The 16,358-nt window shown below is 49.2% G+C and overlaps 1 protein-coding gene across 2 annotated transcripts; it reads left to right on the top strand.

The window, feature by feature from the left end:
* The first annotated feature begins 4,778 nt into the window (after nucleotides 1-4,778).
* On the top strand, nucleotides 4,779-12,913 carry LOC131086756 (regulator of G-protein signaling 16-like). 2 transcript variants are annotated; one of them, XM_058029936.1, is made up of 5 exons: nucleotides 4,779-4,955; nucleotides 6,425-6,526; nucleotides 7,169-7,230; nucleotides 9,083-9,249; nucleotides 10,668-12,913. In XM_058029936.1, the coding sequence occupies exons 1-5, from the start codon at nucleotides 4,876-4,878 to the stop codon at nucleotides 10,866-10,868; spliced, it is 612 nt and encodes a 203-aa protein (XP_057885919.1). In that variant the 5' UTR covers nucleotides 4,779-4,875; the 3' UTR covers nucleotides 10,869-12,913. The 2 variants fall into 2 exon arrangements, with proteins under 2 accessions (XP_057885919.1, XP_057885920.1); XM_058029937.1 differs by lacking the exons at nucleotides 4,779-4,955; nucleotides 6,425-6,526 and adding an exon at nucleotides 6,712-7,051.
* The last annotated feature ends 3,445 nt before the right edge of the window (nucleotides 12,914-16,358 follow it).

The raw sequence follows: 16,358 nt of genomic DNA on the forward strand, positions 1-16,358 counted from the left end.
CCTTCTCCCTGCCTCCCCTTCCAAAAATCTTTCTGCATCTTCCCCTTATTCCACTTGAACAGTACAAAACCACAAAAATACCCCTGCCAGAAACTCTCCTCAGAGCTTGGCTGTGCACTGGGGCACATACACAGGGCACTTTGCACCCTGTCACCAAACCCTTGTTTTCCCATTCCTCACCCCATTTCTGAGGCTGAAAACTTTAGTTTTATGTTTTCCAAAATTGCTGGCATTTTGCAAATAACCCAGAAACACCAATCCCTGGGGCTGATGGGTGTTTGTGTTTTGCTGCTGAGGATGAAGCCAGCCAGTGGTTATACCCCCTCAAATTTTGCCAAAGGCTGGCTGTGGGTGTCTTCTCAGCCCAGCCACCTCCCAGCCCTGTCACCAAACCCTTGTTTTGCCATTTCCCACCCCATTTCTGGGGTTGAAACCTTTAGTTTTTGTATTTTCCAAAGTTGCTGGCATTTTGCAAATAACCCAGAAACACCAATCTCTGGGGCTGATGGGGTGTGTGTATTTTGCTGCTGGGGGTGGCTGTACCCCCCAAAATGCTGCCTGTGGATGCCTTCTCAGCCCAACCTGGACCTTCCTGGTGCAGATGAAACCCGACCTTATGGCTGGGAGGTGGATTGATGCTGGCAGGGCTCTGGGAAGGCAGCCTGGCCCCAGGCGTTGCGACACAGAAGAGTTTTTTGTATTCCAAAACAAGGGCTGATAATGGAGGGCACGGGGCCGGAGCCGCGGGAGGCTGCTAAGCTAAATGAGACAGGAAGCACGTAATTCAATTAGATACAGAGCAGCATGAAGACATCTGAGTACACACACGGGCTCAGAGGCTGTTGCATAACCCCGGGAAGGGCTGTGCAATATGAAATATCTCACCTAGAGCAGCCCATGCCCATCCTGGAGCAGCCCCATGGCACGGGAGAGGCAGAAGAGCTGCTCCAGGGAGCACAGGGGTCAGCTGGTGGCTGTGGCACAGTGGGCACAGGGGCTGTCCCAGCCTTGGTGAGGGGGATTTTGCTGGAGCAGCCCAATCCTGCTCCCAATCCAGGGCTCAGAGCTGCTCATGTGGATCTGGCACTGCCCAGTCTTGGGTTGGCTGTTGATATTTGCTGCCCTGAGATGTGCAGGATGTCTCTGCTTCAGCCCATGCAGCTGAAGAACGAGTCTGGGCTCTTCACTGTTGGGTCTTGAGGTTGTTTATTAATTCTTATCTATAAAATTTTCTTTCTGCCCAGTGGAGATCTGCTCAGCAGGGCAGCCACAGGCACTCTGTGTTGTCCTTTTATACTGCAAACTATGTATAACATATTTACACTTAATTCCCAATACCTATCACCTATGTTAGACAGTGCACTTCTACTCTAAACCAATCCCAAAGTGCCAACATCACTGCAGAAAATGGAGAACGAGAAGAAGAAGGAGAAAGGCTGGACACACCCAGATTCCTCCATCTTGTCCCCATAACCCCCATACCAAAAATCCTAAATTCTACATTTTCACCCTGTGATCATTTTGTTACTACACTATTCAAACCTGTGTGACTTTCAGGTCCTCATACAAAGCTGGTAACTTGCTCCAAGGGTGAATATCAAATCCCCAGGTACTCTGGGCAGCATGCCAGGGTCTCTGAGCCCTCCGGTGGGGTCCTCAGCAACTCTGGACACCTGGAGGGATGCACTGAGTTCTGACAGCCCTGAGCCCCAGAGCCAGCTCTGCAGCAGCAAACACCTTTGTGCCTCTTGTGGTCCCCAAAAAGAAACACCTTTAACCAACCCCTTCCCTTCCCTAAGGGCTCTCTCTCTCACCATGAGCAGCTTCACTGTCACCTTGGCCTCACCTGAGCCCAGAGCTCCAAAAGCTGCCACAGGGGACAAGGTAAAACCTCACACACACACGCTTGTCCAATGCACTTTATTTCTCTGGGGAAAAGCAGCAGGGAAACAGGGTCTGGAGCCAAGAGAGGGGCTCAGCAGGCTGTAATCTCAAGGCAGAGATGTGCAGAGTTTCTCTGCTCTGGCTCACATCCCCCAGGCTGCTCACCAGTTGCAGTTGCTGCCATGCCAGCTGTGTGTTTGCCATAGTTACATTTGCTGTGAGCAGCACGTGGTTGCCAGCACAGTGGCTGTGCCAGGCTCCGGGGAGTTGCAGCCAGAAATCATCTGTCCCGTGTGCCTGGAACACGTGTCCAGCCTCCAGGAGCCTTTCCTCTCTGCATGGCCTGCTCAGACCATGCCCTAAACACCAGGCAGAGCTACCAGAGCATCCTGTGACCTGCTCAGACCATGCCACAAACACCAGGCAGAGCTACCAGAGCATCCTGTGACTCTGTAGATCTGCAGCTGGGAGGATGGGCTGCAACTCTACAGGGGAAAGGGATAGAGGTGAACATTCCCACAGCATTTATATGGAAAAACCAGGGAGGAGATGGAGATATGGGGGATGAGGAGAAGGGGCATTGTCACCCTAAACCCTCTGGACACCTGCTGCAGCTGGGAGATCAGTGCCAAGCTGCTTTGGCATGATTTCCAGCTCTCCTTTCCAACCCTGAGCATGGAGTGGCTCTGTGGCACAGCTGAGTGTGGGTGCCAGGAGCCGGTGCCCATCCCCATGTGCCACTGCTGCTGGGACACCAGTGCTCCCAGTGTAGTGCTGAACTGGGGTGGAGCTCCAGGTTGGGGTGACACTTCCAAAACTGCTGCCAAGCACATCCTGTGGCTGTGCACAGACATTCTCAGCAGCTGTACAGGCAAAGACAACCTTCCAGCCCTCTCTCCTTTACTCTTCCATTTCTTCCCTGGAATCACAGCAAGGATCACAGCTCAAATCTTGGTTTTAAGGCACAGAGAAGACGTGAATAAAAGCTTGGTGTAGCTCCAGCCATTTATCTGTAGCTGAGTATCTGCTAACCAAGATTATCTTGATTATTTGAATGAAAATCCCCAGAGCCATCAGGAGAGAGGCTGCTCTTCCATGAAGAGCTAAAAGTGTGTGTTCAGCCATTAGAACTGATGTGATGCATCCTTCCTGTCTGTCCATGAGCAAGACCATTCTGTCCCTTCTTGTAAGTGATGAGAGAGAGACAGGACTCTCCTTTACTGCTCAATGGGGCTGAGGGGTCTCATGCTCCTCCTGAAGTCTCCCATCCAGGTATCCTCATGCTCCTGCTCCCAAAGGCAGCTTGAGAGGAGCCTTTTCCCCTTGCCCAGGGCCCAGATGGCTTTGTGCTGCCATTCTCCTGGCACAGTTCATCTCTCCTGGGAGAGCTGCTCTGGCAAAGGGAAAGCTGCTCTGGCAATGTGCTGTGGGTGATGAATGCAGGCAGCAATGGGAGGAGACAACCTGAGCTCTGGAAAAATGTCTGAGCTGGGAATAGCAGGGAGGAAGGGAGAGGATGAGGAGTGGAAGGGGCAGCTGTGGCCTTGTGCTTGGCTGGCCATGAGCAGGGGGGTTTTAAGGTCACTCCCTCCCAGGGTGAGGGGAATTGCAGGGAGGGCAGCTCTGGGATCCTGTGTGAGCCTGACCTCACCACGGGGCCTGCTGGTTCTCATGGACCTCTTCTTGTAGCCCCAGACCCTGGGCTTTGCTGCTGTGCACTGCTTTAACCCTTTATCTTCATTTTTCTCTTTTGCTGGCTCAGTCCTTCCCCTCCAGTTTCCAGCCTCTCCCTGGCTTTTAATCCCCTTTCAACTTCCAGGTCTCATCAGGATCCTCCATTATCAGATGCTTTCTCAGGTTTTGGCTCCTTTGATGTGCATCCCTTCCCTCCTCTCAGCACACACACCCAGCAGGGAATTTGTGATGAAGTGCAACTTCAGCCAGCACATTACATATATTATATGCTATATGCTATATATGATATATGATATATCATACATTATATATCGTATATTATACATTATATATCATATATCAATCATATATTATATATCATCTATTATATAATCTCTAATATGATATAATCTATAATATATATTATAAATAATATATGTTATATGCTATATGCTATATGCTATATAATATAATACATATGATATATGATATATGATATATGATATATGATATATACGATATACTATATACTATATAATATATTGTATATTATATATTATATATTATATATTATATATTATATATTATATATTATATATTATACATATTATCTAATATATTATATATTATATATTATATATTATATATTATATATTATATATTATATATTATATATTATATATTATATATTATATATTATATATTATATATTATATATTATATATTATATATTATATATATACATTCCAGCTGTGAACTGGCAGAGCCATTAAAGAGAAGTGGAAACATTAAACCCTTCTGCTCCATCTGCATCCCCCTCGAAGCCCAAACCCTCCTGACCCTGCTGGGGGCTGCCACCCCGTGCTTTAACCACTGGGGCACAGCTCTGGAAGCCCTGGGGCAGCGGGGTGGAGCAGCAGGATGGAGCTGACGGCTCTCTGCGAGGGCTGCAGCGTCTGTCCTGTCCCTGCTCTCCCACCCGCCGGCGCTTCATCAGCAGGCTCCACACGTCGCTGGAAAACGAGCCTGTTTTTTCCTGTTCCCGAGGAAGCGGCGATGACTGTGATGCTCAAGGACGAGCCTGGGCCTCCCACTCCCCCCTCCCTTAGCAGCACACACAAACTTACCTAAGCTCTCCTCTTCAGGGGCGCTGCCTGAGCAGCTTTTGGTTGGCTGGAGGCTGCGGTGATGCTGGGTCCCCCTCCCCTCTCCCGGCCCATATAAAGCGCGGCTCCGCTCCGCTGCCGCAGCCGCCAGCCCGGGACCGCGGGGCAGGTGGTGCCCGCATCCCCCTGCTGCAGCCCCCGGGAGGAGCCGATGAGTTGCTGGATGCCTGGGTGCCCAGCTCTCAGCATGTGCCGGGGCTTAGCCGCGCTGCCCGTCACTTGCCTGGAAAGGTAAGGCGCTTTGGGAGGCAGAGGGGTCGCACCTGGACCAGCCTCTGCCGCCGCCGATGTGATGGTAGGGTAGAAACCGGGATGCACCAAGTGATTCCTTGCGGCTGAATCCCTTCTGCTCCCCCAGAGGGGAACACGGAGGTGAAACCAGCGCAGGGAGAGAGAGAGGAGGATGGCCAGGGCTGTACAAACACACCAGGGCTCTGCCAACTTGCTCCGAGCTGACAGCAGCAGGAGTATTTTTGTCAACACCGCCGCACTGTTCAGTGACATGTTGCTCCTCCTGCCAAGCCCCCACGCTGCCGGCTTGACATTTAAACCCTGATTTTTTTTTGTATGGGCGCCTGGGGACGCCCGAGTGAGCCGCGGGCACGCAAATAGCAGCTGGGCCACAGCACCTCGGGGCCACCCTGGGGACAGACAGGAGCCGCTGCCTCGGGGCCACCCTGGGGACAGGCAGGAACCGCTTCTCCTGCCCTGCTGCTGCCGCCGACACCTCCCGGCAGGGAGGTGCCTCCTCCGTGCTTTCGCCGCGGGGACAGGCAGGAGCATCCCAGCTTCGGGCACGGGAGCATCCCAGCCTCTGGTACAGGAGCATCCCAGCCTGTGGCACGGGAGCATCCCAGCCTCTGGTACAGGAGCATCCCAGCCCCTGGCACGGGAGCATCCCAGCCTCGGGCACAGGAGCATCCCAGCCCCTGGCACGGGAGCATCCCAGCCCCTGGCACAGGAGCATCCCAGCCCCTGGCACGGGAGCATCCCAGCCTCTGGTACAGGAGCATCCCAGCCTCTGGCACAGGAGCATCCCAGCCTCTGGCACAGGAGCATCCCAGCCTCTGGTACAGGAGCATCCCAGCCCCTGGCACGGGAGCATCCCAGCCTCTGGCACGGGAGCATCCCAGCCTCTGGCACGGGAGCATCCCAGCCTCGGGCACGGGAGCATCAGTGCTGCCTCCCAAAGCCATGGGGTAGGTGGATGGCTCTGGCCTGCCCACGGCCTGCTGACAGGCTCCTGGGAGCCCAGGGGCACCCCAAAAATCAGAGCAGGGGAGTAGCAGCTGGCAGGCGGCAGTGGGATGCTCCCGCTGTGCCGAGAGGAAGGACATCGCTGTGTTTTTCCAGCGATTTAGGAGCAGCAGAGTGATGCTGGCAGGGTGGGGTGGGGAAAGGAACCAGGATAGCTCCGGGAGCTCGTGGGGGCTCCAGCAGCTTTTACCTGCCCCAGAGGAAAGACCGGGCTTTATATTCCATGTGTCTCTGCCTGGGAAGCGAGCAGGAGAAAACGCTCCCCCAGGCTTAATGCGCGGTTGCCAGGGAGCAGGAAAAGCAAGGGGGGAGCGTTTATTTCACACACCAGAGAGCCAAGAAGTGGCTGAAGCCGGGGGCCAAGCAGGGGTGGAACCCCTGCAGGGGTGGGGGCAGCAGACTGATGGTCCAGAGATCCCATCTCACCCTTCCCTCCTTTCCAGAGCCAAGGATCTGAAGAGCCGCTTGGGCATCCTGCTTCACAAACCCGAGCTGGGACACAGGAGTGGGAGCTCCAGCAAGCTGCAGCTGGGCTCCAGGCGCAGGTAAGCCAAGCACAGCTCTGTGCCATTCCCGAGGGATGCTCCTGCCCATCTGCAGCACAGAGCACAGAGCACAGCTCCCCCTCCGTGTAGTCCCACCCAGGCGGGCCGGGAAGGCGGATCACTCCCCTGCTCCAGCGGCTATAAAACCCGGCAGGGAACGGATGCTGTGGCATTAGGCACAGAGAGCAGAGCCCGGGTGAGAGGCAGGGATCCCGCAGGGCTCCTGCCCTTCCTGGTGCCTCACACCAGCGCTGGGATCCCCGGGGAATGCAGGCAGCATTAAACACAGAACACTGAACATCAGTGCTGAGGGCAGGGGGTTTTCCTGCAGAGGAGACTCTGCTGGGCCAGCAGAAAAGGGCTCCTCTGAGCATCTCCTAAAGAACCTGCTGGACTCGTGTCAGCAGAAAAGGGCTTTTCTGAGCAGCCCCTAGAGAACCTCCTGGCCAACAGCATGGAGATGGGGTCGGGTGAGCCATCAGGGAAGGTGAAAGAAAGGGAGGAGAGAGGAAAGAGAGCCCACAGGTAATGAATGTTGGTTCCTAGCTTTGGTTTCCTGCTGAATGCTGCTGTCTCCCAGCTGAAGTGCTCCCGTCCCTCACCGCTGGACAGAGAGCCTCACATCCTTTTTGTCTTTTCCAGAAACTCCTCCCAAGAGGTGCTGGAATGGAGGGAGTCCTTTGACCAGCTCCTCAAGAGCAAAAGTGAGTAGCATCTTGTTTTCTTCTCTGGGTGAGGGCATGTAGGACAAATGTACTCACAGTGAGCTGTATGACTGGAGTCAGTGTAGGATGCAATTTTGCCTCCTCCTCAAATGAGGTGTTTGAGGGTTTAGAAAGAGGTCTCTTTCCTGCCCAGATCTGAGGCACAGGGCTCGTTGCCTACCCTTTCCTCCTGGCTGGGTGTGTTTGGGGGGCAGAAGTGTTGTCTCACTGCTGCCCTGGGACAGGAGCACTGTCACGGGCATCCCCTGAGGAGCAGCCCACCAGGGGGAACGTCATGGTATTCCCAAAGCACCCCTTTCCCCACACTGGGGAGAAGGCAGTGTCTGCTCTGGGTGGCTGGTGGAAACAGCTGTGCAGCCACATCCCCTCAGGCTTGTTCAGACAACTGCATTGCTGCCCTCTGTCTGTCTGTCCTGTGCCTCCGGGGATGGCTCTTCCACAGGGAGCAGGAACTCGGCTGTTTGAGTAGATAACCTTGCCCTTTTCCTGCTCTGGTATTAGCTGTGTGTCTGTGATGCACAGGGCTCCTGTGAGATGCTGTCTCCCCCTCCCTGTGCAGGCAGCTCCTCCAGACCCAGAGGTGGGACCTCTTTTTTAGTCCCACACATCATCCTCTCCTTACACTGGGCTCTGCACAATGGCAGTCTCCAAAAACAGTTTTTACAATTACAGATTTGATAACTCAAATTATAATGAGAGCCAAAACGAGATTGTTTGACTATAACAAGCCAAGACCTTGTAATTATCTCTTTACCTTTAAAAACCAATTACCTTGATTGAGCTTTGCAAAATTCAAATGGAAGAAGTGCCGAATTTTAGTCCAAAAGTAGCTGTCTACCTTAAAAGCTCTTCCCCAGCCAAATTTTAATCCTTTTAAGGTAGAAAAAAGTGGTTGTCTACCTTAAAAGCTCTTCCCAAGCCAAAGTCCTTCCATAGCACTAGTCTGGGGCCAATTGTATTTTTTTTCTGGTCTGCCTTTTGCAGCTTTCCCAAAACCCTCTGATTTCATGGATTCCCACAATCATCCCCTCCTTACACTGGGCTCTGCACAATGGCAGTCTCCAAAAACAGTTTTTACAATTTTTTATAATTGTTTTTACAATTTTACAATAGTTAGAGAGGATAACTCAAATTATGAGAGCCAAAACGAGATTGCTTGACTATAACAAGCCAAGACTTTGTAATTATCGATTTACCTTTAAAAACCGATTACCTTGATTGAGCTTTGCAAAATTCAAACGGCAGAAGCACCAAATTTTAATCCAAAAGTAGCTGTCTACCTTAAAAGATCTTCCCCAGCCAGACAAAGTCCTTCCACAGCCAAAATCTGGGGCCAACTGTATTTTTTTCCATCTCCCTCACGTGCTGTGATGGCTAATGAGCATCTCTAAGCTTTGTAACTTAATCCACCCTCCCAGCACAGCTTTGAAATCCTTGCTGCAATTACTCTCCCATCCTCAGCATCTCATTCCCCCCAGATCTGGGCTGAGAAATCAGAACCAAGGCTCCTGCAGCGTTCCGATGCGTCAGCGCGCTTCTCCTTAGGTAGAATTAGCTCTTTCCCGAAGCTGTAAAGAAAATACTCTGAAGCCTCATTACAGAAAGGTCAGATAAATAAAACCAGAGGATTACTTGTCTGTGGGAAAGGATTTTATTGGAGTCCAGAGGCCAATTAGCGGTGTCTCAGAGGGTGGAATTTGCCCGGAAGGAAAGGAAATCTGTGGATGTCACGGTTTGAGCTCCCAGGGCAACGCTCCCCAGGCAGTGTCTGCTGCTGGTCCTCTTCCCTCCACCTCCTTTCCCATTAACTGTTCTTCTCTCCCCTCCATAGGTGGGGTAAATGCATTCCACACCTTCCTGAAGACTGAATTCAGCGAGGAGAACCTTGACTTCTGGCTGGCGTGCGAGGACTTCAAAAAGACCCGCTCGAAAACCAAGCTGGCCTCCAAAGCCAACAGAATCTTTGAGGAGTTTGTCCAAAATGAGGCACCCAGAGAGGTGAGATCATTTTCTGTCCCATGAAATAGGGTGGGAAAGGAATAAAATATCCTGGTGGGTGTTATGAAAGTGCTGTTGGGTCAGTGGGAAGGTGTGTTCTTGTTCATGATCTAACATTGTGTGGTCCATCACATAATGTTGGAACAGAAATTGAGTCTAACTGTGAAGTGTAGCAGGCACAGGGCCTGCAAGGCCTCCTTGGCAGTCAGTTGTCTAAGATAAGAAATGCCTAGTCATGATTACTGCACCAAAAGAAGCCCCTCTTTCCCCTTTGGACCCTTGTTATCTCTCTGCAAGATGATAGGTCACTTTCACCTTGACCCTTACAATTGGACTGATTCCCAAAACCCCTATATCCTATAAAAACCCCTATTTCTGCCCAGTTTAAGAGGTGTCACTGAGACCCTTGGCAGAAGCTGCCAATAAAGACATCTCTGTGGAACCTCATACAGCCTTCTCCTCTCTCTCCCTGCATCTGCCAAAGGCACTTAGCAAGCAAAGAGCTGAAAATCACAATTGAGCCAGGAATCACTAAAGAGCTGATCTCATGGGGTGTTTGGGATGTTTGTGTTTCACCCCAGGATGCAGTGAGAGATGAGAATTTGACTCCATGTTCTCAGAAGGCTGATTTATTATTTTGTGATATTATATCATATTAAAAATGCTATACTAAAATTATACTAAAGAAAGAGAAAAGAGACATCAGAAGGCTTAATAAGAATGATAATGAAAGCTCGTGACTGACTCCTCAGAGTTTCCGACACGGCGTGCTGAGATTGGTCATTAATTAAATGCAATTCACATGGAACCAATCAAACATTCACCTTTTGGTAAACAATCTCCAGACCACATTCTAAAGCAATCAGATAATTATTGTTTTCATTGTTTTCTGAGGCTTTTTAGCTTCCCGGGAGAAGAAATCCTAGCGGAGGGATTTTTTCAGTAAATATGACAGTTACAGTCTCACTTAAGAGCTGAGCTTGCTAAAGTTTCCAGTGGCCCTGGAGCCTGCCTGAGGGGCCTGGACAGGTTGAGCTTAACTGGACTTCACTGTCTGGGACACCCATGGCAGCCAGGCCTGGGGAGACCCCAAAAACCCTAAAGCCACATTAGTGAAGGGATATAAAGGTTTGTGAGCATTTTCATCTACATCTGAAGGCCAATTAAAACCAGGTTTTGTCCTCACATAGAAGAGGAGCTAACGTTTGTGCCCGGACAGGTTGTGCTTAGCTGGACTTCACTGTCTGGGACACCCATGGCAGCCAGGCCTGGGGAGACCCCAAAAACCCTGAAGCCACATTAGTGAAGGGATAGAAAAATTTGTGACCATCTTCATCTACATCTGAAGACCAATTAAAACCAGGTTTTGTCCTCACATATAAGAGGAGCTAATGTTTGTGGGCGCTGCTGCCTTGCAGGTGAACATTGACCACGAAACCAGGGAGATCACCCGCAAGAACCTCTCGGGGGCCACCTCGGCCTGCTTCAACGAGGCGCAGGCCAAGACGCGCACGCTGATGGAGAAGGACTCCTACCCCCGCTTCCTGAAATCCGCCTCCTACCAGGACATGAGCAGGCAGGCCGCCAGCCGCGGCACCAGCAAGCGCTCACACACCTGACCTGAGCCAGGGGATGAGCCAGGGGGCCAGGAACAGGGTGGGACACGGATTGTGAGGGCTGAGGCCTGTGTGGCGGGGGTCCGGCTGAAGCTGTGGGGTTTTAGCAGGATCCCCAGCACCCTGAGCGCTTCAGGAGCCGCTGGACATGGCATTCCTCCCTCCCTGGGGGTGGGAGCCCTCACAGCTGGAGACCTTTGCCACTGCAAACATGGAAAGAAATGGGGTTTGAGCTGTGAGTGCACCTCAGCTCATTCAGAGAGGGGATTCCCTTGAGCACCCACAACCCAAGAGCTCCCACCTGCTCTCTGACCGGCGCAAGCAGCACAGGACCTGCCACTCCCTGCTCACAGGGAATGGCCAGGATAAAAACCCTGAGACTACATGGCAATTTCAGCTGGAGCGATCCTGAGCCTGCCTTCTCCTGACCCCAAGATCCCCAGCACCCTGAGCGCTTCAGGAGCTGCCAGGCCACATTCCTCCCTCCCTGGGGGTGGGAGCCCTCACAGCTCAGCTGGAGACCTTTGCCACTGCAGGCATGGAAAGAAATGGGGTTTGAGCTGCCAGCCCAGCTCAAGCTCAGCTCATTCAGAGATGGGAATCCCCTGAGCACCCACAACCCAAGAGCTCCCACCTGCTCTCTGACCACCACAAGCAGCACAGGACCTGCCACTCCTGCTCGCAGGGAATGGCCAGGATAAAAACCCTGAGACTTTGTGGCAATTTCCACTGGAGGAATCCTGAGCCTGCCTTTTCCTAACCCCAAGATCCTCCAGCTGTGTCCTATGCATGCTCTGCATCGAAGTTTCCACCTCCTTCCAGTGCAGTGACGTTTTCGTCCCTCGCTTGAGCTCCACGACCTTCAGATTGCACCTAATCTTAAGTCACGTGCGTGACGTTTTATCCCTGTTATTGTTATTTATTTCATCATTATTGTTATTATTATTATAGCTATATTTATTAGAGCAGCACTGCTGAAAGCACACATGTGTATACCTTGCTCTGAGGAGCTTGTAAATGAAATTATTTTAGCTGTTGTAGCACTTAGCATGCCTCCCACCTTTTCTGTATAATAATTTGAGAGGACCAGACAGATTTGTAGCACAATTTTGGAGCAAGGTACACCAGTAGCAGCAGGGAGAGCTGCTAGAGAGTTTGGATGGCAGTGCAAGGATGCTTTGCAGGCCATGCTGTTCCCTCTCTCCCCTTAAAGGTGTGGACAGCATCTCAGCAGCTTGTCCCAGGCAGGGAACAGAGAGGTCAAACAGGCACTTTGGTGAGCATCTCTATGGGAAACTTGATTTTCACACATGGGAGAGAAAAACCAGGGCTTTGCCTGGGTTTATAACTGGGCTTGGTGTTCCCTTGGATGGTGAAACCAGTCTGCAGCCACAGCACTTTACCAGAAACCCATGGAGTGAGCGAAACCATCCTGTGAATTCAGTGACTCAGGGGGTGGCAGGACACATCACCAGCCCAGACCTGGGGGCAGCTCTTCAGAAAGTCCCTCTCAGCAAGAATTTTGGGGTCCTGGAGAGGTGAGGGTCCCACTCGGCAGCAATGGTGGGTGATGTTGAGCCTGTGCTGGGTCCTGGGGAATGTGCCAGCAGCACTGCTCCCTGCTGAGAGCTGCTTTCCAGGGCTCTGTTTATCCCCAAAGACCAAACCTGGAGATCCTTATCCCACTGGTACTCACTCCTTGCCAAGGGAATTCTCTTTTGCCCCCCTGTCTCAGCACAGCATCCTTTGGGCTTTTCACAGCTGCTTGAACAGAGCAAGGGACCAAAGACCAGTTTGGGGATGTTACTCTGAGTCCTCTTCCACCACCCCCATCCTGGTCCCATCTCTGAGCCTCTGGCTGTTGTCCTGGCTGTGTTTACAGGGAGATATCAGCTGCTTTCTTATTTATTATTTATTTTTACAACTGGAACCACCTTTGCTGTGTAACTGAAGCGAGCGATGCACAATGGTCTGTTCTCATTGCCGACGTAACGTTGTCATTACAAAATAAAATAAAATAAAATAAAATAAAATAAAATAAAATAAAATGTAAAGAGCAAAATCTCCTGACAACATGGGCTGGGTCTTTATTTTTCTGTTTGTGGACTTTCAATTAAATTTTACATTCTAATTCTGGATGCTTTGCAAAGCTGCTTGTGTTGGGTGACTCAGGGGGCATTTCCAGTCACTTTAAAAATGACAGTGTCAGGGGCAGAAGAGGAGGGGGGGAAGACTTTTGAGGCATAAAGCTTTGTGGTATTTGGTTTATCAAAGAAACCTGAGTGATTCATAGAAAGCATGAAAGCAGAAGTGAAGCTTTGAATATATGAACTGCCAGGATATTCAGTGCTGCTTATATTGCTCATCATTTCTGAGCTCTTTACAGGACTGCAGTTCCCCATATCTGCTCAGTATTAGTAAAAACACAAATGTCATAAAATTGAGAGGATGCTGGGAAAAAATCCAGCTTTTGGGTCACTGGCATAAAAAATACTTGATTTTTGTCAGTAACACACCTGATGATTGAATCCATTGACAAGGGGGGAACTCTCTGGTATCAGAGGGGTTAAAAAAATACCTTATTCTTGTGCAGAGTGAGGTCTGAGCAGTCCCCTCAAATGCTCTGGGAGGGGAGGGGAAGTTTGCATGGAAAGAGCTTTCCATGGAAGCACCCAGGACTGGAGAGGAGCAGCCCAGTGCAGCTCGAAGAAGTGCTTGGAATAAAAACCCAGCAAAAATATGGTTTTATTTCAGTTGCCTTCTTTCTATTTATTGCATGTTCTGGAAGCCAAAATTAACTGGCCTGCGTCAGCAGAGTGTGAGAGGGCTGGTGAGGAGGAGCTGGAATCCCAGGGAATAACTCAGAATGTGCATGTTCCAAGGTGTCACTAGGAGCATGTGGAAAATGCCAATCACTTGTTTTTAAAATTTTAGAAGTTTAATAGCAATAAAATGGTTGCAAAAATAGCAATATAATTAGAGTAATAATAATTTGGACAATTTGGATTAGGACAATATGAGACAACAGAAAGAAAGAGTTACGGACAGTCCGGGTACCTTTTTCTGGGCAAAATAAGCCCAAGAAAAGGACCCACATTAACAGAGGATTAACCCTTAAAAGCAACAGCCTGTTGCATATTCATACACCTCATCCATGATGCATAAATTCCATTCAAACACAGGATTCTGTCTGGTCAGTGTCAGCTTCTTCCTCTGAATCCTGACGGTGTCTTCAGGCTGAGGAGGCAGGAAGAAGTTCATTTCTGATAGTGGAGCAATAAATTCCCTTTCTCTGACAGATTCAGGTGTCCTGTGGCTGCTACCTCGCTGCGAGTCCTTTCTTTAAAAAAATCTTACATATCACAGGTTCTATTTTAACCTTATGTTATACCCTAAAACTACATTTAACACACTACTTAAGAGAATGAATACAGCATCGCTTTCTAACACAACACATATAATATTCATTTGAATATTTGCAAAAAGCCAGTAATAATTTTCACAAGCACAAGGCCACCCCCTGCCAGTCAAATGCAGCAGAAGCTCCTGAGCCCTGTGACAGCCATGCAGGGGCCAAGGATCAGCAGGCACTGTAAAACACATGGACTCTGCTCCATCCCCACCCATCCAGAGGAAAGCAGCTTCCCCTCACCTCTCATTTCCTTTTAAATTAAGCATGGCCTTACAAGCCAGGTGATTTAGGATTACAGCAGTTTGCATCTCTGTCTGATCTTTGTCCGTGTCAAAGGGAAGAAATGAGCTGGAAAGTAGCCAGGAAATATTTAAATTACTTGTCAGGAAAGAGAGCAGTAAAGCAGACTAGAAGCAGCCAGAATCAAAAAATAATGTTGCTGTGGCCTTTTTTTTTTAACTGCAGCCTCTGAATGAAAAATATGAATACTTTGTCTTGCACACCTTGAAGTTAATTTAAAACTGATTCTCCATTTAAAAGTCAATAAAATTTATTAAAAAGGAATTATGTATAAATAAAAATAATAAAATAATTTTAAAGTTATATTATTTAAAAATAAAACCAAGAAAATAAGAAAATAAATTTAAAAATGAATTATTTAAAAATAAAAATAAAAAAATAATTTAATTAAAATTAAATTATTAAAAAAGAAAATTTAAATTTAAATTTAAAAAAAGAAGCGATAAAAATATAGAATTAAAACCTTTTTGAGGTTTTTTTAGAAGGATATGTGAGGCTGTGTCCATTTTTGCTGCATCATGTATGGCCAAAGCTGAGCCTCAGCCTCGGCAGCTCTCAGACCTCACAGCTGATTCTGCACAATCCCATTTGCAGCCCAGTTTCCTCTGAGATGCTTCCCAAAGAGAAAACCCAGTCACTAAAAGCCAGCCTTGCCTCCAGCTGTGCCTGCTGCCAAAACCCAGTGGTCATACAACAAAACCTTAAAGCCTCATGGGGGGATAAAAAAAAAAAATCCCAACCCACAAAACCACATTTGAGACAGAGGAGCCAAAGCTTCCCTCATGCAGCTGTGGTCACTCAAAAAAAGCCAGGCTGAAGTTTCCCAGGGAGGAGGCTGCAAATTTGGAAGCAGCTGAGGGGATTTGAGCTCCACCATGGGGCTGGCACTGCCCTGCCCCAGGCTGTGAACGTGAACTTGCTCCTGGGCCAGCTTTCCATGAGCCAGGATGGGGAGGGGTGGATTTATTTGGTGGAAAAAAGAAATTAAAAAAAAAAAAACCTGTTTCCCCATGCCCTGGGAGCTAGAGCATTCCCAGCAGCAGCTCAAGGGCTCCTGCAGCCAGAGGATTCCTGCTCCAGAGGGACCCGGCAGCTTTGGGGTGCTCTTAGGGCATGGATGGGGACGCAGGAATTGCACTAGGACAAGGGTTTAGGCTGGTGGATGTGCAGATATTTCAGTGTAGGAATTCTGAGCTTTTCATTTTCCATGGATACACACGTGTGACAGCTGGCTGCATGTGTGTACATCTGTGATTTTTTCTCTTTATAAAGAAAGGCTGTGAAGGAAAACTGTAAAATGTTTTTTCGGATATGGTTTTGGAGGGAGCTCAGCTACATGTGCGTACATCCATGATTTACTTCTCTTTTTAGAGAAAGGCCATGAAGGAATGCTCTAAAATGTTACCTGGATATGTTTTTTTGAGGAAGCTCAGCTGCATGTGTGTAAATTCATTATTTATTTCTCATTTTAAAGAAGGGCCATGAAGGAAGGCTATAAAATGTTATCTGGATATGTTTTTGGAGGCAGTTGAGCTGCATGCGTGTACATCCGTGTTTAACTTCCCTTTTTAAAGAAAGGCTGTGAAGGGAGACTTTAAAATGTTATCTAGGTGTGTTTTTGGAGGGAGCTCAGCTGCATGTGTGCAAATTCACGATTTACTTCTCATTTTAAAGAAAGGCCTGCTGTAAGATGTTATCTGGGTATGTTTTTGGAGGGAGCTCAGCAGCAGAGGGGATGCACTGAGCCATTCCAAACACGCCAAACGCCTCTCCCGTGTCCT

The sequence above is a fragment of the Melospiza georgiana genome, chromosome 9 (genome assembly GCF_028018845.1).
Source record: "Melospiza georgiana isolate bMelGeo1 chromosome 9, bMelGeo1.pri, whole genome shotgun sequence".
In the NCBI taxonomy this organism is placed as follows: domain Eukaryota; kingdom Metazoa; phylum Chordata; class Aves; order Passeriformes; family Passerellidae; genus Melospiza; species Melospiza georgiana.